Source organism: Zootoca vivipara, chromosome 13, assembly GCF_963506605.1.
Source record: "Zootoca vivipara chromosome 13, rZooViv1.1, whole genome shotgun sequence".
NCBI classification, from domain to species: domain Eukaryota; kingdom Metazoa; phylum Chordata; class Lepidosauria; order Squamata; family Lacertidae; genus Zootoca; species Zootoca vivipara.
The window spans coordinates 44,426,741-44,447,537 of NC_083288.1; the positions used below are offsets into that span (position 1 = coordinate 44,426,741).

Genomic DNA, 20,797 nt, shown 5'->3' on the forward strand with positions numbered 1-20,797 from the left:
ATGCTACACCATTGCCAGACCTTGCGTGTGCATGTTCTCCTGGGAAAAATTCTAATTCCATTAAGAAATCCTCCTTGGTTTGTTTGTTTTTAGAATTCAACAGAAACCTGCCTTGTTTGTGTGGCCCCATTTGCAAGTTCCTACTGGACTGAGAGTAATTAGGCTGGCCAATGGAGAGAGGCTGTCGCATGAATATTGTGAGAGTCCACAACTCATCACTCACCTTTCCCCCGCTTCCTCTTCCCTCAGGTCGGATGCGATTCCGCTCAGATGAAGTCCTGGCCCAGGTGCGCTCTGCCCGCTTGGCGCCTCTCCGCTACGTGGACGACCAGGGTCTGCCAACTGAGGAGTACCCTCTGAATCCCAATGGGTCTCCACTGGGCATTGCGGGCATTTGCTCTCCCGATGGGCGCCACTTGGCAATGATGCCTCACCCAGAGCGATGTGTCCTTCCCTGGCAGTGGCCTTGGATGCCCGCCTCCTGGCGCCAGTCTCTGAAGGTCTCCCCGTGGCTACGCATGTTCCAGAACGCCTGCGAGTGGTGCTTGCGCTATCCCCAGGGCCAGCCCTGACCTTGCTTTTTGCTGCCTTTCTGAAAACTTTCTACACCCACTCACAAGCTACACTGCACCATCAATTGCAAGCTGGACTAGACCAGATTAGACACGGTCCCTGTGCTATGGATGCAAAACTTTCCAGTGCTGTTGTCCTCATACATAGTCCGGGTCCCTAGCCCCCACACCCGCAACACACATTTGAATCAACTTAGGGAGGGGTCAAGGAAGAACGGATGTGCATTCCCTCCAGTGGGCGGGGGGGGGGGGGCGTGACATTGTGCAATAAATAAGTCAGTTTGTACCAATCCAATTGTGGAACAATGTGGGACCAATGGAGTTTCTATATTGCCAATAAAAGCAAATTTGACTTTAGAAATATGCACCTGTGTGTCTGTGGCCTGTTTTTGTTTTCCTTTGCAAACTAGGGAAGAAAATCCCAGATATGGGTATGAGTGTACTGAATTGTTTCATTTACAGTGGAACGTTGGTTTACAACTACCGCTGTTTATGAATGCCTCCTTTTATGAACGCTGCGGACCCGGAACTGTTTACATCCGGGTTCCGCGGCGTCGGATGCGCAGATTGCTTCTGCGCAGCAGCGATCTGCGCAGCGCATGCCTTCAGGGAGTGAATGCCTCCGTTTACAAAAGCATTCATAAACCGAGGTCCCACTGCCTGGTGGTTCACAGCATACATCTATTAATTAGTTAATTAAATACATTTAAATTTGATGTTTAGTAAACCAAGGTACACAGGTTAACATGCCCTCTACCACTTGAACCCAGTCTTCTAGCCACAGGGTTTCTCCCTGCTCAATCAACAGTCTATTCCTCTGAAAGGATATTATCAAGGTTGGTGGAAAGTCAAGTGGCAAAGTGAAGCTGTAGGCTACAACTTCTCCCTCCCAAAGGCAAAATACATGGGAAAATCTTCAATACAGTATAGGAAAATACATAAATCCCAAATTACCATACCAAAAAAAATTGCATGCAAGAAGTCCCAGTTTCAATCCCTGGCATCCCCTGGTATGGCCAGCCAAGACTGCTGTCTGAAAACCTGCTGAGCTGCTGCCAGTCAGTGTGGACAATACTGAGCTAGATGGTGGTCTGACTTCTTAATGTTTCCATGCCACGCAGCAGCTCATAAGGAGGATGCAAAGGCAACTGTCCTCCACTGGTATTTGTTGGCATTTGACCACAGATTTTTGAGGTTCTATACAGGAATCTTCTTCTCTCATGTTATTGCTGTTCCTGTGCTCAGAAAGGAAAAAAACCAAGCGTTTAAAGGACAAAACCCGTCAATTTCATGCAGAGCTTCTGATCTCATAAATCAGATTTACATTGAGCAAAGACACTCAGATCCCAAGAAATCCAGTTACCGTAGTTGGTCATACACTGAAAGGCCTTGGACCAATCACTCCTTAATGCCTCCAGCCTTGACTGGTTGCTCCTCTGCAGGTGCTTGAATGACTTCTTTGTGTTATCCTATATAATAATGTCCATGTTGTCCCTGCGTCCAGATGTCCCGTGTGTCCCTGGGTCACTGCGCATGTGCCCCAGGGATACAGGGATTGGACAGCAGAGACTGCGCGCGCGCACTCTCCCCCCACTCTGCCTCCTCCAACCGCCGCTCCCGCCGGGGTGGAGGCCGGCGAAGGCCTCCTCACAACCCTCCCTGGCCGTGAGGAGCGGCGGTTGGAGGAGGCGGGGGGGGGGAGAGTGCGCGCGTCCTTCCTGTCGGCGGCTGGGGGAGAGGAAGGAAGGAGGAGAAAGCGCCGCTTTCTCCTCCTCCGTTCCTGTCCCCCTGCCGCCGACAGCAAGGACGGGTCCCAGGGTTCGGAGAAGCGCTGCGCAAGCGCTTCTCCGAACCCTGGGATGTCTGCTTCCTGTCGGCGGCTGCGGGAGAGGAACGGAGAAGGAGAAAGCAGCGCTTTCTCCTCCTCCGTTCCTGTCCCCCTGCCGCCGACAGCAAGGACGGGTCCCAGGGTTCGGAGAAGCGCTGCGCAAGCGCTTCTCCGAACCCTGGGATGTCTGCTTCCTGTCGGCGGCTGCGGGAGAGGAACGGAGAAGGAGAAAGCAGCGCTTTCTCCTCCTCCGTTCCTGTCCCCCTGCCGCCGACAGCAAGGACGGGTCCCAGGGTTCGGAGAAGCGCTGCGCAAGCGCTTCTCCGAACCCTGGGATGTCTGCTTCCTGTCGGCGGCTGCGGGAGAGGAACGGAGAAGGAGAAAGCAGCGCTTTCTCCTCCTCCGTTCCTGTCCCCCTGCCGCCGACAGCAAGGACGGGTCCCAGGGTTCGGAGAAGCGCTGCGCAAGCGCTTCTCCGAACCCTGGGATATCTGCTTCCTGTCGGCGGCTGCGGGAGAGGAACGGAGAAGGAAAAAGCAGCGCTTTCTCCTCCTCCGTTCCTGTCCCCCTGCCGCCGACAGCAAGGACAGGTCCCAGGGTTCGGAGAAGCGCTGCGCAAGCGCTTCTCCGAACCCCAGGATTCTAGCGCCCGTTATTGAACGGGCTGAAAACCACTAGTTTTTTAATACAAAAACAAGGAGCCACAAATGGAAGAGATGGCAGGTGCAGGCAAATGAGGGTTGGACAACCATCCACCCAGGAGCAAAAGAGACAAGTCAGCTACGAAGCTCACTGGGTGACCTTTCAGCCCTAACCTACCTCACAGGGTTGTTGTAAGGATGAAATCAGGGAGCAGGGAGAACCACTATAATTGTGGAGGAAAGATGGGATATATAATTGAAATAAACATCGGTTCAAAACGCCTTGTAATTATATGCAAATACCATAAGGGTTCTTTTTTTTAATAAAGGAGGGGGTGAGGTTGATGCTCTCCCTTAGAAGAAGAACTAATATTGAGAGCAGGCCAGAAATAAAAATAAAACCACATTATAAACCCATTATTTCCCTAATCTGACTGAATCAGACCTCCGCTAGTATACAGGAGCCCCAGAAGATGCTTCATAGGCGCTGGATGGAGGATTCAAGCGTGCTTAAGCGACGCACCGCCGTCTGACTTTTATGTTGCTAAAAATATTTGCAACTGCTAAGCACATTGAGTGTCATTATATTATAGTATGTAGTTATGGAATCCTTGAGCGGCAAGTGGCCGGTTAGCTCAGTTGGTTAGAGCGTGGTGCTAATAACGCCAAGGTCGCGGGTTCGATCCCCGTACGGGCCAGCTGTGTTTCACCCTTTTTTTAAAAACAAAGAGAATGCTACCTTATGAACTTTCTCGTCATTTCACAGTAGTCACAGTAGGAAGTTGTACCCTCTGATGCACTTCCAAAGGTCCTAGTAGGCACTAAGGTGGGGAGAGAAGGGATCGGCGCGTTGGGGTTCTTCGTCCTAAAATCTCCTTCTAGAATATCGTACTGCATGGAGATTGTTGCTCCTTTTCAATTGCATGTTCTGTTTCTTCCACGTCGCTTTGAGTTAGATCATAAAATTCTGGCCAAACAACGGTGTCGCTCGTGCATTAATATAGACCACCTCTTTTAAATGCTGTGGAACGGGAAAAGCAGGAGGAAGTCGTTGTTCATAGCTTCCACCCCGGTACTTCTCAATCTTTCGTCCGCTTTGACTTTTTCAATCAATTTCAATTTTTTTTAAAAAAACAACATTTTGGTTCCACTGGGGCTCGAACCCAGGACCTTCTGCGTGTAAAGCAGACGTGATAACCACTACACTATGGAACCTGCGACAGGAAGCATGGTGGTATTTTCTTACTTATATGAAGTGTTACTGTTTTTAAAAAGTATGATTACAAAGTTGTAGCGGCTGACTTAGAAAACAGGCTTTTCAACTGATATCAAATGCAGTACTGTACATCACAAAGAAATGACACACAACCTTAGAATAAACACATGTCTGTTTTGAGCAAAAGGAAGCATCCCGAGATCTTCTTCCGGAAGAGACGAGGTGGCCGAGTGGTTAAGGCGATGGACTGCTAATCCATTGTGCTCTGCACGCGTGGGTTCGAATCCCACCTTCGTCGACGCTTGTTTTCCCTTTTCTGCTATTTTTTTTCATTTGTTTGTCATTCCCACAGGCGAAACCATTCTGAGCTCCCGCCCCGACTTTCTTTAGCAAACCAACAAAAAGGTTTTGAGATGCTTTCCCGTGTGGTGACATGAGCTAGGTCTCAACTCAGTTTCCCCTCCCATAAATTTCGTTATTTTGGCAGTGTCATGTCTACAAAATAGTGAAAGATAACGTGTTTATTTTCAGCCCAATACCAGAATTGGAGAACACTGAAATGCACGGAGGCGGTGAATCTTGAGGCATGCTCTCTGCCTGAGATTTGTTACTGAGAGGAAAAATCACTCTGTATGTGCTCAGAGAACTTCTCACCTCAACTGCTAAACGCAATTGTGACTTCTGTTGATAATGCATAAGCAACCATCATGCAGATGCAGTTTTCAAAATCTTGCTTTGCCATGCTAGTATAATAACTATATTGTTATTATTATTATTATTATTATTATTATTATTATTATTATTATTATTATTGCTTGATTACAAGTGAGCCCAGATCATAGAAAGTTAAAAAGATACAATCACGTGGAGATGGTGGAATTTAATAAAAGCAGCAACCATCACAATAGCAATATATCGACATCTTCAACGGTGAACGTAAAAGGCAAGGGCAAAAACGGGATTTTTACACAAGCAGAGCCAGCTAGTCAGAAACGTTTCTTTAATGGATTTCTGTAGGCTACAGAAATCTAATAAACCGCGTACACAAGCCTTTCAAATTGACAGGCAATGGTGATTGATAATTGACGTGCAATGGAATTTGGTGTTTGGCACTTGCAAAAATAGAAAGTCTTCAGAATATGAACGAGGAAGAACTCAACGATTAAATCAAAAGCATTTCTTTTAAACTGAAATGATGGAGAAACCCTGCCGCAGGTTCCAGCGCGCCCACACAAATGTCGTGAGTTTGTAAGGCTGTCTAAAGGACAGCACATTCACAAGCAGAGTGGCGCAGCGGAAGCGTGCTGGGCCCATAACCCAGAGGTCGATGGATCGAAACCATCCTCTGCTAAAAGTATTTTTACTTAAGAAAAAACTGCAACGAATTTAAGTTGTTGCAATTCACATGCTTGTCTTCAAGCTTCAAAAAGTGTGTGGATTTATGAGTCATCGTCAAAGGCTATAAGGAATTTGCTAAACTCCCGTTTACCCTGAGTAGACCATCAATGCACTTAAAACGACCTTTTCCTCTTTCATCCCTGCTTCGATTTTATTTCACATCGAACTGTCTGTGCTATTCTTATCAGCTCCGGAAAGTTGTGGCAGTCTAAAACTCTCCCGCTTCTTAGAAACACCATCCTTAGCCTCCTCCCCACGAGTGTGGGTGACAATGAATGATGTTCTCCTCCCTTCTATGAATACGAAAAACTCCTCTGCACACGACCAATGAACTTGCATGAATTTAAATGCATTGCAGCAGGGCAGAACTTTGTCCTGCTTCTTCAGCGATAACCTATCGCAAGGCATTTTAAACTATACAGCGCCACCGTGTGGCCGATAGGTTTCCTTGATCGCGATAGATTTCCCCTCCCCACAGATTAGGTATCAACTGCCTCCTCCTCCGCAGATTAGGTATCAACTGGGGAATGGAAGACCGTTTTCTCTGAGGGCGATTCTTGCTAACAAGCTGATTTATCAACTGCTCCTCACTATTGCAACATATGGCTCACTGTCTTAAACCAATGTATTATAATAAAATTCACTTTCTTCAACAAAGAAACCTCCTTTTTTAGGTAGTCAGGATGGCCGAGCGGTCTAAGGCGCTGCGTTCAGGTCGCAGTCTCCTCTGGAGGCGTGGGTTCGAATCCCACTCCTGACAAGCTAGCTTTTCTTGATCAGATATATTACGGGCAGCCTGGACTCACCATGTTATTACGGCGAATGCAGACGATACACGAGACATTACTGTTATTCACGTGGCATTCCTCTCTGCATTACATTGTCATGCAGAACTCATGAGGAATGTGCGCTGCTGTCAGTTTTTAAGCAGCCCATGAGTACTTTTGACATGCCTGTGAAAGAGGTCGCTTCAGCTTCAAATCTACATTGGGGTGGGGAAGTAAAGCCAGGAACCGCTTTAAAATTGCAACGTTTCAACCCTGAGCCAGTTATTTATGTAACAGTTTATTTAACTTCCTGCAATTTACTAGTTTAAGTTCCATGGAGACTTAAGGATAAATTTTCTCTTCCTCCCAGCAGGAAATAAATGAAGTATCTACCCTTAAGTTTAAAAAGGCCCAACATAAAAACTTTTACATGCATTTTTTCAACGTAGTTAGTGCATAGTTACTAAAGACAATTAGAAAACCCGCAGATTAATTGGGCAGCGTCAGCTGCAAGAGGTAATTTAGCATCGTGCGAGCTCTTTTCCAAGACCATGTGGTGGCTCTTAAAAGAGCCTTTGTGGTTCGTGTCCTGGGGACGCAGGAGTGAGGGCGGGCGAGCCCTTCTCAGGCCCTCTCTCCGCGGATGCGCCTGGCGAGCTGGATGTCCTTGGGCATGATGGTGACGCGCTTGGCGTGGATGGCGCACAGGTTGGTGTCCTCGAACAGGCCCACCAGGTAAGCCTCGCTCGCCTCCTGCAGAGCCATCACGGCCGAGCTCTGGAAGCGCAAGTCCGTCTTGAAGTCCTGCGCGATCTCGCGCACCAGGCGCTGGAAAGGCAGCTTGCGAATCAGCAACTCCGTCGACTTCTGGTAGCGGCGGATCTCGCGCAGCGCCACGGTGCCCGGCCGGTAGCGGTGAGGCTTCTTCACTCCGCCGGTGGCCGGGGCGCTCTTCCGAGCGGCTTTGGTCGCCAGCTGCTTGCGAGGCGCCTTCCCGCCAGTGGATTTGCGAGCCGTCTGCTTCGTACGGGCCATCTTCCTCTTCACGTGGGTAGAAGCTTCTTCGTCAGAAAGGCGAAAGAAATGAAACAAATGGGGCTTTGGACCACCTTTTTATAGGCAGTGGCTGCATCCTGATTGGCTGAATGAGGCCAGGGGGCCGTTACAGAATTTGAATTTCCCGGGCTAGGCGTTGATTGGATAGACTTTGCAGCACCGCCCTTAGTCCTTTCGCTCCGTCCCAAGGTTTTATTTCCTATGGAAATGAAATGCTATAAGAAATATAGGGATTAAAGTGGTTCATTCTTTTCCTCCCCCCTCTCGGAAAACATCTTAAGAGTAGGAAGAGTTTTCATCACATGCCCACCTCCCACCTCACCGCAGCACTTAGCCGTAAACAATAGGTGATCTGTAGGACCCTGAATTTTAAACTATAGTGGTGAATTTCAGTAGAGTAAGTAAGCTATACGGGGCATTGCATAACATACATCGAAGATTCATTGGATGACTTAATAAATCGGTTAAGGCTGTTGCATTGCTTTGCACGCTTTCTTAGGAGTAAATTGCACTGGGCTGAGCGAGACTTTCATAGACATTCATAGGATTGGGCTCCACGTCTTCATTGCAGCTCCAGACTCTTGTCTGCAATCCTATACTGTACCCACTCTCCTGGGAACAAAGTCCATTGAAATCGGACACTTCCTTTAGCCTTACTAAAGAAACTGAGTGCCAGATAATCTAACTCCTGTTAACAACGGATAACTTGAAAGTCGCGCCCTAACGTGTGATTGGCTCCTCAAGAGCCCCCGCCCTCAAACTACCGCGGGGTTTCATTCATTTGAAATTGCCGCGAAAACCGGAGCGGTTTTATGCTTTCAAACATGGATTTCACAATTGTGTTCGTCTCGAAATTGTGCAATTCTATGCAGTTACACAACGTAAAATCTGTTTGCGGTAATCGGGTTACTCACAGCGGAATGGGTTAGGTTTGCAACTACGTTTATGAAATCGGACCATCAATGAAAATATTCATTGAAGGGAGAATTTAAGTGGCAAGTTCAGAAACATTTTATCCTTCTCAAGACTTCTAGTATCTTTTAGTATCTTTAAAGTGACATGTGATATAGTAGAAGCCTATACAGTACTGTACTTTATTGTTGCAACTTTTTTTCACTGTGACTTTTTTCACATTATTTACATTGTATCACGGGCATTGGCCTTGAAACATTTTTCTACACCTTAGGAAAAGTACGCACGGTTTCAAATGGCAACACTAAAAAACCCTAAAGATTTCATATGATCAAAGCTCTTTATGAAATTGTGGGTGGCTCTTAAAAGAGCCTTTGTGGGTTTTTTCTGTAGTTCCGATGAAACGCAATCTATTTTCCTTTGGCCTTGTGGCTCTCGGTTTTCTTGGGCAACAGCACAGCCTGGATGTTGGGGAGGACGCCTCCTTGAGCGATAGTGACTTTGCCCAGCAGCTTATTCAGCTCCTCGTCGTTGCGGATGGCGAGTTGCAAGTGGCGAGGGATGATCCTGGTCTTCTTGTTGTCCCGGGCAGCGTTGCCAGCCAACTCCAGGATCTCAGCGGTCAGGTACTCCAGAACAGCAGCCAAGTAGACGGGCGCTCCGGCTCCGACGCGCTCTGCGTAGTTCCCTTTGCGCAGAAGACGATGCACACGGCCCACGGGGAACTGGAGCCCGGCACGGGACGAGCGAGTCTTGGCCTTGGCACGAGCCTTGCCTCCTTGCTTTCCACGTCCAGACATGATGCTAATTTCAAAAAGAGTATAAAGTTTACAATTCCAAGCAGTCAGAACACAGCTGACAAGCAAATTTGCTCCTCGGCCTTTTATTCAGTCCTGCGGATCGTCATTGCAAATTCCCATTGGTTAGCTTTCGAGTTTCACCCTATTTGTCCAATTGGAAGGCCGGTGCTTTCTGCTACCCAATAGGCAGACAGCATTTATGCCATCCAATAGAAATCAAAGGTGTAGAATTCTACTATTTGCATGTAACAATCTAATCATCCAATAGGCGCCGCTGGTTTCTGAGCCAATGAGAATTCGAGTGTTTCAATCCTGCGATTAGCATGGGAGCCGTATAAATACAGGACGCTCAGCAGCTGCCTACATTCTTCTCGAATTTCCGGTTGTTTTGCCTGTGATTGAGAGACAACAGTATCATGCCTGAGCCAGCCAAATCCGCTCCAGCAGCCAAGAAGGGCTCCAAGAAGGCCGTCACAAAGACGCAGAAGAAGGGCGACAAGAAGCGCAAGAAGAGCCGCAAGGAGAGCTACTCCATCTACGTCTACAAGGTGCTCAAGCAAGTGCACCCGGACACAGGGATCTCGTCCAAGGCCATGAGCATCATGAACTCCTTCGTCAACGACATCTTCGAGCGCATCGCGGCCGAGGCTTCCCGCCTGGCGCACTACAACAAGCGCTCTACCATCACCTCCCGGGAGATCCAGACCGCCGTGAGGCTCCTGCTGCCCGGAGAGCTGGCCAAGCACGCCGTCTCTGAGGGCACCAAGGCTGTCACCAAGTACACCAGCTCCAAGTGAATCTCTCTTCCTCGCATACCCAAAGGCTCTTTTAAGAGCCACCCACTTTTTCAAAAAAGAGCTGTTGTGAATACTCTTTAAAATTTTGTTCTTTAATTTTGCATTTCTAAACTGCAGGGTAACCAATAGTGCCCTGCCCAAAGCTTGAGGACCATAGATAGGCTATGACAAACTTAATTGGTCTCTAAGGTGCTACTGGAAGGAGTTTTTTTATTTTGACTGCGTCAGACCAACACGGCTACCTACCTGTAACTGAAGCATCTATGGTCCTTAAGCTTTGGGCACAATGAGAAACTGTGCTTTCATTGCATGCTGTGGTGGCTTTCAGAGTTCAGCCAATCGAAATTGCCGAGGGTGATTCTCAGGGAAGGTATAAAAGGGCTAGAATCGCCATATTTCAACTTACCTTCAAACCAAACATACCACTCGTTTCTCTTTCAAAACTTGGAGGCTTGGCTTGAAAGAGAAACATGGGGAGGTGCGGTCCTGGGTGGAGAATTTGAAGCCTCTTTCCGCTCTCCTTTCAATCAAGCTTTGAAGAAAAATGGACAGGCTGTTTGTTATTGGTATGAGCTTTCATGTACATGCACACTTCGTCAGATACACTGAAACAGAAGTAGCCAGACCCTTATGTATAGTCAGTGTGTGTGTGTGTGTGTGTGTGTAATGGGAATGAGCTGATAGGAGTGGTAAACCTGTTGATGACTGTTAACGACTGTTAATGACTGCAATTGGTCTTGCAGGAAAAAGCAAGGGCTGAGGTGCTAAAGAAAGCTTGATCATGTATAATGAGATAAGAATCCTATGTCTCTGTCATACCAGGTCTCTCCATGGTTTTAAGCTTGGGAATAAGTTGCAATTCAGCAACTTCTCTTTCCAGTCTGTTTCTGAAGTTTTTCTGCAATAAAAAAGCTAATTTGAGATCTTGTATAGAATGTCCTGGGAGATTGAAGTGCTCTCCTACTGGTTTCTCTGTCTTGTGGTTCCTGATGTCAAATTTATCTCCATTTATCCTTTGGCATAGGGTTTGGCCTGTTTGTCCAATATAGAGAGCTGAAGGGCACTGTTGGCATTTGATGGCATACACAATGTTAGAAGATGAGCAATTAAATAGTCCTGAGATGGTATGTTGGATGTTGTTGGGGCCAGTAATAGTGTTGTCCGGGTGTATGTGGCAGCAAAGTTGCTTCATTAGTCAAAGGGCTGGAGAAGATCCCTCCTCTTCAGGGAGGGGGGAATTTGCGGGTGGGACCCACTCTACGCGCTGAGCAGGGGGGCGTGTCCGGCCCCCTGCTCCACCTATCCAGGCTGCCGCGTCAGGGACTTGGCTGGCCAATAGGGCCAGGCCTGTGGGCGGGCTTACCTGTTTTAAAAGAACGCGGCAGCCTCCACTTCAAAACCTACACATCTCCCCATTAGGCATCGTCCCCAATAAGTCTCGGGGGAATATCGGTTAATTCACAACCTTTCCTATCCAAAGGGGGCTCCGTTAACGATGCGACACCCCCCGAGTTATGCTCAGTCAAATATGCCTCATTTGATCAGGCAGTAAAGCTTGTTAGAAGACTTTATAGTGTTGTGCCACAGTTCGTTAGCTAATATCTTCTTAATAGGAGTTTTAAGAGTGAGAGTCGAGATCTTGTCCCTCTCATTTTTAAACATTAGCTGAATTCTAAATTCCTCCTTAAAAAGTAGCATATAGGTTTATGGCTAGGCTATGCTGCAACTTCAATTAATTTAATGTTGCAGTTAATATACTACAGTCCTCCCTTATTTGGCTATATTAATGGCAGAGAAGGGTATCTACTGCACTTCCGCATCGGTGACAGTCTCTAAATCCCAGTCGTTTGGCAGCAGCATAAGATAGTGTTTAAAATGTGTTTTGTCTCTAACCATGGTTGCAGCCAACATTAGGGCCAGTTTATTTGACAACCCAGTAAAGTAGTCTTGGTTAGAGACATTGAGGTTTATGATAGTCATGTTGTTGTTGTTGTTGTTGTTTAGTCGTTTAGTCGTGGCCGACTCTTCGTGACCCCATGGACCATAGCACGCCAGGCACTCCTGTCTTCCACCACCTCCCGCAGTTTGGTCAAACTCATGCTTGTAGCTTCGAGAACACTGTCCAACCATCTCGTCCTCTGTCGTCCCCTTCTCCTAGTGCCCTCCATCTTTCCCAACATCAAGGTCTTTTCCAAGAATTCTTCTCTTCTCATGAGGTGGCCAAAGTATTGGAGCCTCAGCTTCACGATCTGTCCTTCCAGTGAGCACTCAGGGCTGATTTCCTTCAGAATGGATAGGTTTGATCTTCTTGCAGTCCATGGGACTCTCAAGAGTCTCCTCCAGCACCATAATTCAAAAGCATCAATTCTTCGGCGATCAGCCTTCTTTATGGTCCAGCTCTCACTTCCATACATCACTACTGGGAAAACCATAGCTTTAACTATACGGACCTTTGTCGGCAAGGTGATGTCTCTGCTTTTTAAGATGCTGTCTAGGTTTGTCATTGCTTTTCTCCCAAGAAGCAGGCGTCTTTTGATTTCGTGACTGCTGTCACCATCTGCAGTGATCAAGGAGCCCAAGAAAGTAAAATCTCTCACTGCCTCCATTTCTTCCCCTTCTATTTGCCAGGAGGTGATGGGACCAGTGGCCATGATCTTGGTTTTTTTGATGTTGAGCTTCAGACCATATTTTGCGCTCTCCTCTTTCACCCTCATTAAAAGGTTCTTTAATTCCTCCTCGCTTTCTGCCATCAAGGTTGTGTCATCTGCATATCTGAGGTTGTTGATATTTCTTCCGGCAATCTTAATTCCGGCTTGGGATTCATCTAGTCCAGCCTTTCGCATGATGAATTCTGCATATAAGTTAAATAAGCAGGGAGACAATATACAACCTTGTCGTACTCCTTTCCCAATTTTGAACCAATCAGTTGTTCCATATCCAGTTCTAACTGTAGCTTCTTGTCCCACATAGAGATTTCTCAGGAGACAGATGAGGTGATCAGGCACTCCCATTTCTTTAAGAACTTGCCATAGTTTGCTGTGGTCGACACAGTCAAAGGCTTTTGCATAGTCAATGAAGCAGAAGTAGACGTTTTTCTGGAACTCTAGCTTTCTCCATAATCCAGCGCATATTTGCAATTTGGTCTCTGGTTCCTCTGCCCCTTCGAAATCCAGCTTGCACTTCTGGGAGTTCTCGGTCCACATACTGCCTAAGCCTGCCTTGTAGAATTTTAAGCATAACCTTGCTAGCGTGTGAAATGAGCGCAATTGTGCGGTAGTTGGAGCATTCTTTGGCACTGCCCTTCTTTGGAATTGGGATGTAGACTGATCTTCTCCAATCCTCTGGCCATTGCTGAGTTTTCCAAACTTGCTGGCATATTGGGTGTAGCACCTTAACAGCATCATCTTTTAAAATTTTAAATAGTTCAGCTGGAATATCATCACTTCCACTGGCCTTGTTATTAGCAGTGCTTTCTAAGGCCCATTTGACTTCACTCTCCAAGATGTCTGGCTCAAGGTCAGCAACCACACTACCTGGGGTGTACGAAACCTCCATATCTTTCTGGTATAATTCCTCTGTGTATTCTTGCCACCTCTTCTTGATGTCTCCTGCTTCTGTTAGGTCCTTACCACTTTTGTCCTTGATTATGGTAATCTTTGTACGAAATGTTCCTTTCATATCTCCAATTTTCTTGAACAGATCTCTGGTTTTCCCCATTCTATTGTTTTCCTCTATTTCTTTGCATTGCTCATTTAAGAAGACCCTCTTGTCTCTCCTTGCTGTTTTTTGGAAATCTGCATTCAGTTTCCTGTATCTTTCCCTATCTCCCTTGCATTTTGCTTGCCTCCTCTCCTCCGCTATTTGTAAGGCCTCGTTGGACAGCCATTTTGCTTTCTTGCATTTCCTTTTCCTTGGGATGGTTTTCGTTGCTGCCTCCTGTCTAATGTTACGAGCCTCCATCCATAGTTCTTCAGGCATTCTGTCCACCAAATCTAAATCCTTAAACCTGTTCCTCACTTCCACTGTGTATTCATAAGGGATTTGATTTAGATTGTATCTTACTGGCCCAGTGGTTTTTCCTACTTTCTTCAGTTTAAGCTGGAATTTTGCTATAAGAAGCTGATGATCTGAGTTACAGTCAGCTCCAGGTCTTGTTTTTGCTGACTGTAAAGAGCTTCTCCATCTTTGGCTGCAGAGAATATAATCAATCTGATTTCGATGCTGCCCATTTGGTGATATCCATGTGTAGAGTCGTCTCTTGTGTTGTTGGAAAAGAGTGTTTGTGATGACCAGCTTGTTCTCTTGACAGAACTCTATTAGCCTTTGCCCTGCTTCATTTTGAACTCCAAGGCCAAACTTGCCAGTTGTTCCTTTTATCTCTTGATTCCCTACTTTAGCATTCCAATCCCCTGTAATGAGAAGAACATCCTTCTTTGCAATTTGGTCATATCCGCTTTGAAAAATTCGTATCCTACCTCTTCTGTTTCATCCTTTCATTTGATGAGGTTTCAATGTCACGCTTCCATGTTACGGAAAAGTGCTGCAGTGATAAATTCGCAGATGTATGGTTCTATTCTCCAGAGACGTTTATAAGGAGTACAGAGTTACAGCAACATGTGACGGTTGCAGATTAATTTCTTCTACTTTGGGTCTGCCCCTGATACATACTGTATTGCCTGCAAATTGAGTAACCCTGGTCTTTTTTCACACAAAAAAACACACGTGTGGTCTTGATTAACAAGGTTGAGGGAGACCTTACTTGTGGGAGGGAGCATGGTTATTATGTTCTTTGCACACTGTAACTGGAGTGCTTTATTCTTCTGTTAAAGAACTCGAGGCAATTTCAGTAAATATTCCTGGTATTCCTGCTGAAATGCGTCGAATTTCCTTGTTCCTTGTCTTTTGGCGCCACCTTGTGATGGGATTTTAAAAAACAATGCACAGGACGCAGAGCGTTTCCATATGGAAAGAATGAGTAGCACCCAGTTGGCCGGTTAGCTCAGTTGGTTAGAGCGTGGTGCTAATAACGCCAAGGTCGCGGGTTCGATCCCCGTACGGGCCACAACGTTGTATTTTATATATGTGAAGTGTCACAAGGCTAATATAACAACAAACTTGAGCATATATGTATATATTTTCCAATGGAAAGTGAGGCCTTTCTGACCCAAACTTTAACCCAAAGCATTTGAGCATTCTGGAGAAATTTACACATCATGCTAATGCTAAAATAATGATTAAACACAAAAAGTGGCGCCCAAATTAGATGTCACCACCAGAAGCTCTGAAGAATCCAGCAGCATCCAATAGAAAGGCAGATCGCATGCTGCTGCCCCCAAAGCTGCACCTGCCAGATGACACCACAAAATTCCACAGCAACCAACTGAAAACAGTCCTTTTGCAGCAACAAGGCCCAGCTTTTTCAATAGGCTGCAGCATTGCCAAGCAGGGAAAAACAAACAGAATAGGGCCTTTCACAATGGGGGGGGGGGCACAGGGATGAGGCACAACAAAGGGGGAGGACACATAGCCATGGGGGGGGGGAGAAGAACCCTGAGTCAGCCAAAGCAGTGGGGGGGGGGTGAGGTGCGACAGGGAAAACTGAGTAGGCCGCAGCATTGCCCAGCAGGAAAAACTGAGTAGGCCTCACCATTGCCCAGTAGGCCACAGGCAAAAACAAACAGAATATGGGGCTTTCACACCAGGTGTGGGGTGACAGAGATGAGGCACAACAAAGGGGGGGGGACACATAGCCCACCATGGGACTGAAACTGCCTTGGTCGCACTGGTTGATGATCTCCGGCGGGCTAGGGACAAAGGGGAGAGCTGTTTCCTAGCCCTGCTGGATCTCTCAGTGGCTTTTGACACCATCGACCATAACATCCTTCTGGACCGTCTAGAGCAGTGGTCCTCAACCCCCAGGCCACGGACCGGTAGTGGTCCGTGGATCAATTGGTACCGGGCCGCCTAAGGATCATTAAATACAATTAAATTTAAATTATTAAATCAAAACAATCTAAATAAAATATAAACAATAAACGTCGTCCCCCCTCAGCGGGCCGCAGTAAAATTATCAAACGTTGACTGGTCTGCGGCGATAAAAAGGTTGGGGAGCACTGGTCTAGAGGGCTTGGGAGCTGGGGGCACTGTTATACAGTGGTTCCACTCCTTCCTCCTGGGCCGTGTTCAGAAAGTGGTGGTGGGGGATGAGTGTTCAGACCCCTGGGCTCTCACTTGTGGGGTGCCTCAGGGTTCTGTCCTCTCCCCCATGCTTTTTGACATCTACATGCAACTGCTGGGAGAGATCATCAGAGGCTTTGGGCTGGGTGTTCGTCAGTATGCAGATAATACCCAGCTCTACCTCTCTTTCAAATCTCTTTCAAATCAGAACCAGTGAAGGCAGTGAAGGTCCTGTGTGAGTGCCTGGAGGCGGTTGGAGGATGGATGGTGGCTAACAGATTGAATCCTGACAAGACAGAAGTACCGTTCGTGGGGGACAGGAGGCAGGCAGGTGTGGAGGACTCCCTGGTCCTGAATGGGGTAACTGTGCCCCTGGGCAGCCTGGGAGTCATTTTGGACTCACAGCTGTCCATGGAGGCGCAGGTCAATTCTCTGTCCAGGGCAGCTGTTTATCAGCTCCATCTGGTACGCAGGCTGAGACCCTACCTGCCTGCAGACTGTCTCGCCAGAGTGGTGCATGCTCTAGTTATCTCTCGCTTGGACTACTGCAATGCGCTCCATGTGGGGCTACCTTTGAAGGTGACCCGGAAACGACAACTAACCCAGAATGTGGCAGCTAGACTGGTGACTGGGAGCGACTGCCGAGACCACATAACACCAGTCCTGAAAGACCTACATTGGCTCCCAGTACATTTCCGAGCACAATTCAAAGAGTTGGTGCTGACCTTTAAAGCCCTAAATGGCTTCGGTCCAGTATACCTGAAGGAATGTCTCCACCCCCATCGTTCTGCCCGGTCACTCAGGTCCAGCGCCAAGGGCCTTCTGGCGGTTCCCTCGCTACGAGAAGCAAAGTTACAGGGAACCAGGCAGAGGGCCTTCTTGGTAGTGGCACCCACCCTGTGGAATGCCCTCCCACCAGAGGTCAAAGAGAACAACAATTACCAGACCTTTAGAAGGCATCTCAAGGCAGCCCTGTTTAGGGAAGCTTTTAATGTTTGATGGATTTCTGTATTTTAATATTTTGTTGGAAGCCGCCCAGAATGGCTGTGGGAACCCGGCCAGATGGGCAGGGTATAAATAATAAATTATTGTTATTATTATTATTAACCCAGAGATGCATTTTAAATAAAAGCACACATTCTACTCATGTAAAAACATGCTGATTCCCGGACCGTCCGTGGGCCGGATTCAGAAGGCAATTGGGCCGCATCCAGCCCCTGGGCCTCAGTTTGCCTACCCGTGCTATAACACATGTGAAATAAATAAGGCTTCTCCTCAGTGGGGTGAGATTGATTCCAAAAGCACTCTCAATATTGTTTTCATCTTTAACCACAGAAAAGGCCCTCTCCTTAATTACCCTCCCTTCACCTTTTCTAGTGGGGAAGGGCCTTTGGTTATGATTAAAAGCCAGGATACCACTGAACATGCTCTGAACCTAAAGTACACTCAGAGTACCTTTAAGGCCTTTTTCAAACATCCCAGGCAAAGCAGTATTGAAATACCTTTGCAAACTCCAGCAAGACTTTAACTGCAAATTAATTTCAGCTGTGTGTGCTTCACAGCTGCAGAAGTGTTTTGCTAATATATCAGGGCCTAGTTACAGGTAGGTAGCCGTGTTGGTCTGAGTCGAAACAAAATTCCTTCAGTAGCACCTTAAAGACCAACTAAGTTTTTATTTTGGTATGAGCTTTCGTGTGCATGCACACTTCATCAGATACCCTCCAAACGCATTAATGAACAGAACATTGACCACCAACTACCACCGAAAAGATGTTACACAAAAAGGGACTCCACGTGGACCCCTCATGATGGACGCAATACCACACTAGATCTGTACATCGACTGCTTCCGCCACAGAATCCAAACGGATGTGACCAGAAAACACCATCACTTTACAACAAAATCTAAACCATGCTGAAAGGAGAGCCATAGAAAATCTCAGGAACAACCCAGACATTATAATTAAAGAGGGGGACAAGGGTGGAGCTGTCGTCACCATGAACAAAACTGATTACATCCAAGAGGCCCACAGACAACTTTCCAATACCGCCTTTTACATGAAATTGGACTCAGACCCCACACAAGCATACAAAAAAGAACTGAACAAGATTGTCAAGGAGCTACCCCACACAAGCATACAAAAAAGAACTGAACAAGATTGTCAAGGAGCTACCCCTACACATCCAAGAACAGATCCTCACAAACACACCAGCGGAACCTCAACCAGGAACTTTCTATCTTCTACCTAAAATACACAAACCAGGAAATCCAGGACGCCCCATCATCTCAGGTATTGGCACCATTACAGTGGGTGTTTCCGGCTGTATGGACTCTGTTCTGAAACCCTATGCCAGGCACGTCCAACAAGTAGATCGTGATCTACCGGTAGATCAGTGGACGTCTGTGGTAGATCACTGGTAAATCACTGGCTTCGCCCAAAGATGCTCAACAACTTTGGCTCCCCTAAAAATGCTCAACATTTTAGCCCTTCACCCCCCCCCAAAAAAACAGGGCTTTCTTCCCGCCTCAGAAAAGCTCAACAACTCTGAACTGAACCCCTAAAAAATGGGCCTTCCTCCTTCCTAAAAAAATCTCAACACCTTTGACCTGAACCCCTAAAAACAGGGCTTTCCTCCTGCCTAAACAACTTTGACCTGAACACCCCAAAAGGGGGTAGATCACTGCCAGTTTTTAACTCTGTGAGTAGATCGCAGTCTCTTTGGAGTTGGCCACCCCTGCCATATGCCATCAGTGCTCCCAGCTATGTACATGACACCACAGATTTTCTGAGGAAAATACAATCTTTGAACAATCTTCCTAACAATACTATACTAGCCACTATGGATGTGGAATCTCTATACACCAACATCCCACACAATGATGGTTTACAAGCCATAAGGAACACCATTTCAGATAAAACCACAGCGGACTTTGCTACCAAACTCTGCCACTTTGTCCTTACCCACAACCACTTCAAATTTGCTGATGACCTGTTCCTCCAGATCAGCGGCACAGCCATGGGCACCCGCATGGCCCCACAGTATGCCAACATCTTCATGGCAGATTTAGAACAATGTTTCCTAGACTCCTACCCACTCAAACCTCTCTTGTACCTACGATACATTGATGATATTTTTATTATCTGGACACATGGACAACAGACCCTGGAAACCTTCCACCAGACATTCAATGACTTTCACCCCACCATCAACCTAACAATGAACCAATCTATGCAAGAAATACATTTTTTGGACACTACTATAAAAATACAGGATGGACGTATAGACACCACCTTATACCGAAAACCAACTGACCGACAAACATATCTACTCTAGCCTCTAGCTACCATCCCAAACATACCAAACAATCCATCGTATACAGCCAGGCCCTACGTTCCAACCGCATCTGTTCCAACTCTACAGACAGAGAATCTCACCTAAGAGATCTACAGCAAACCTTTTTAGAACTAAAATATCCACCTGATGAAGTTAAACAACAGATCAACAGAGCCAGACTGATACCTAGGGAGAACCTGCTGCAAGACAGACCCAAAAAAGAAAATAACAGAACACCACTAGTTATCACATACAGCTCCCAAGTTAAAACAGTACAACGCATCATCAGAGATCTACAGCCTCTCCTGAACAATGACCGCTCCCTTTCTCAAGCTCTGGGAGGAAGACCTTTCATTGCCTACAGACAGCCACCCAATCTTAAACAACCTCTCACCCACAATAATACAACCACCAGACTTAACATGGACACTGGTACCAGAGCCTGCAATAAACCCAGATGCCAACTTTGCTGCCACATACACCCGGACAACACTATTACTGGCCCCAACAACATCCAACATACCATCTCAGGACTATTTAATTGCTCATCTTCTAACATTGTGTATGCCATCAAATGCCAACAGTGCCCTTCAGCTCTCTATATTGGACAAACAGGCCAAACCCTATGCCAAAGGATAAATGGACATAAATCTGACATCAGGAACCACAAGACAGAGAAACCAGTAGGAGAACACTTCAATCTCCCAGGACATTCTATACAAGATCTCAAAGCAGCTGTTTTATTACAGAAAAATTTCAGAAACAGACTGGAAAGAGAAGTTGCTGAATTGCAACTCATTAGCAAGCTTAAAACCATAGAGCCACCTGGAATGAACAAAGACATAGGATTCTTATCTCATTATACATGATCACGCTTTCCTTAGCACCTCAGCCCTTGCTCCCCCCCAAGACCAATTGCAGTCATTAACAGTCATTAACAGTCATCAACAGGTTTACCACTCCTATCAGCCCATCACCCATTCCCATCACCCCACCCCCCACCCTCCGAATATACATAAGGGTCTGGCTACTTCTGTTTCAAGTGTATCTGACGAAGTGTGCATGCACACGAAAGCTCATACCAAAATAAAAACTTAGTTGGTCTTTAAGGTGCTACTGAATGAATCTTTTTATATCAGGGCCTTTGTTTGGTTTTCCAAATGAAGTACCTTTCTTTTTTAAAAAATAAAATAAAATAAAAATCCAAAGCAGAACCATGCTATTTTACTGCAGGAAAAACAGCAATAAACCTTGTGGCTTCTTAAAGAAGGTCAGATCATTCCTGTATGGTGGAAAAT

The 20,797-nt window shown here is 46.5% G+C and overlaps 4 protein-coding genes and 6 non-coding genes across 12 annotated transcripts in view; 7 read left to right on the top strand and 3 right to left on the bottom strand.

The window, feature by feature from the left end:
* PFAS (phosphoribosylformylglycinamidine synthase) overlaps positions 1-935 on the top strand; it is a 38,955-nt gene extending 38,020 nt beyond the window's left edge. For all 3 annotated transcript variants that reach the window (XM_035135461.2, XM_035135460.2, XM_035135459.2), the window contains exon 29: positions 250-935. In XM_035135461.2, coding sequence (XP_034991352.1) covers positions 250-572 — 323 coding nt within the window. In that variant the 3' untranslated portion in view covers positions 573-935. The remainder of the gene's footprint in view (positions 1-249) is intronic.
* A 2,730-nt stretch (positions 936-3,665) lies between these two features.
* On the top strand, positions 3,666-3,739 carry TRNAI-AAU (transfer RNA isoleucine (anticodon AAU)). Its single transcript has one exon. It is a non-coding gene; the product is annotated as a tRNA-Ile (tRNA).
* Positions 3,740-4,183: 444 nt separating this feature from the next.
* TRNAV-UAC (transfer RNA valine (anticodon UAC)) lies at positions 4,184-4,256 on the bottom strand. The gene has a single exon. It is a non-coding gene; the product is annotated as a tRNA-Val (tRNA).
* A 217-nt stretch (positions 4,257-4,473) lies between these two features.
* On the top strand, positions 4,474-4,555 carry TRNAS-GCU (transfer RNA serine (anticodon GCU)). The gene has a single exon. It is a non-coding gene; the product is annotated as a tRNA-Ser (tRNA).
* Positions 4,556-5,536: 981 nt separating this feature from the next.
* On the top strand, positions 5,537-5,608 carry TRNAM-CAU (transfer RNA methionine (anticodon CAU)). Its single transcript has one exon. It is a non-coding gene; the product is annotated as a tRNA-Met (tRNA).
* Positions 5,609-6,332: 724 nt separating this feature from the next.
* TRNAL-CAG (transfer RNA leucine (anticodon CAG)) lies at positions 6,333-6,415 on the top strand. The gene has a single exon. It is a non-coding gene; the product is annotated as a tRNA-Leu (tRNA).
* Positions 6,416-6,895: 480 nt separating this feature from the next.
* On the bottom strand, positions 6,896-7,489 carry LOC118094835 (histone H3). The gene has a single exon (XM_035135536.2). It carries the CDS (start codon positions 7,455-7,457, stop codon positions 7,047-7,049), a length of 411 nt encoding a protein of 136 aa, XP_034991427.1. The 5' UTR covers positions 7,458-7,489; the 3' UTR covers positions 6,896-7,046.
* Positions 7,490-8,764: 1,275 nt separating this feature from the next.
* LOC118094838 (histone H2A type 2-C-like) lies at positions 8,765-9,242 on the bottom strand. The gene has a single exon (XM_035135539.2). It carries the CDS (start codon positions 9,188-9,190, stop codon positions 8,801-8,803), a length of 390 nt encoding a protein of 129 aa, XP_034991430.1. The 5' UTR covers positions 9,191-9,242; the 3' UTR covers positions 8,765-8,800.
* A 324-nt stretch (positions 9,243-9,566) lies between these two features.
* On the top strand, positions 9,567-10,036 carry LOC118094840 (histone H2B 1/2/3/4/6-like). Its single transcript, XM_035135541.2, has one exon. The coding sequence runs from the start codon at positions 9,607-9,609 to the stop codon at positions 9,985-9,987; it is 381 nt and encodes a 126-aa protein (XP_034991432.1). The 5' UTR covers positions 9,567-9,606; the 3' UTR covers positions 9,988-10,036.
* A 4,939-nt stretch (positions 10,037-14,975) lies between these two features.
* TRNAI-AAU (transfer RNA isoleucine (anticodon AAU)) lies at positions 14,976-15,049 on the top strand. The gene has a single exon. It is a non-coding gene; the product is annotated as a tRNA-Ile (tRNA).
* Positions 15,050-20,797: the final 5,748 nt, after the last annotated feature.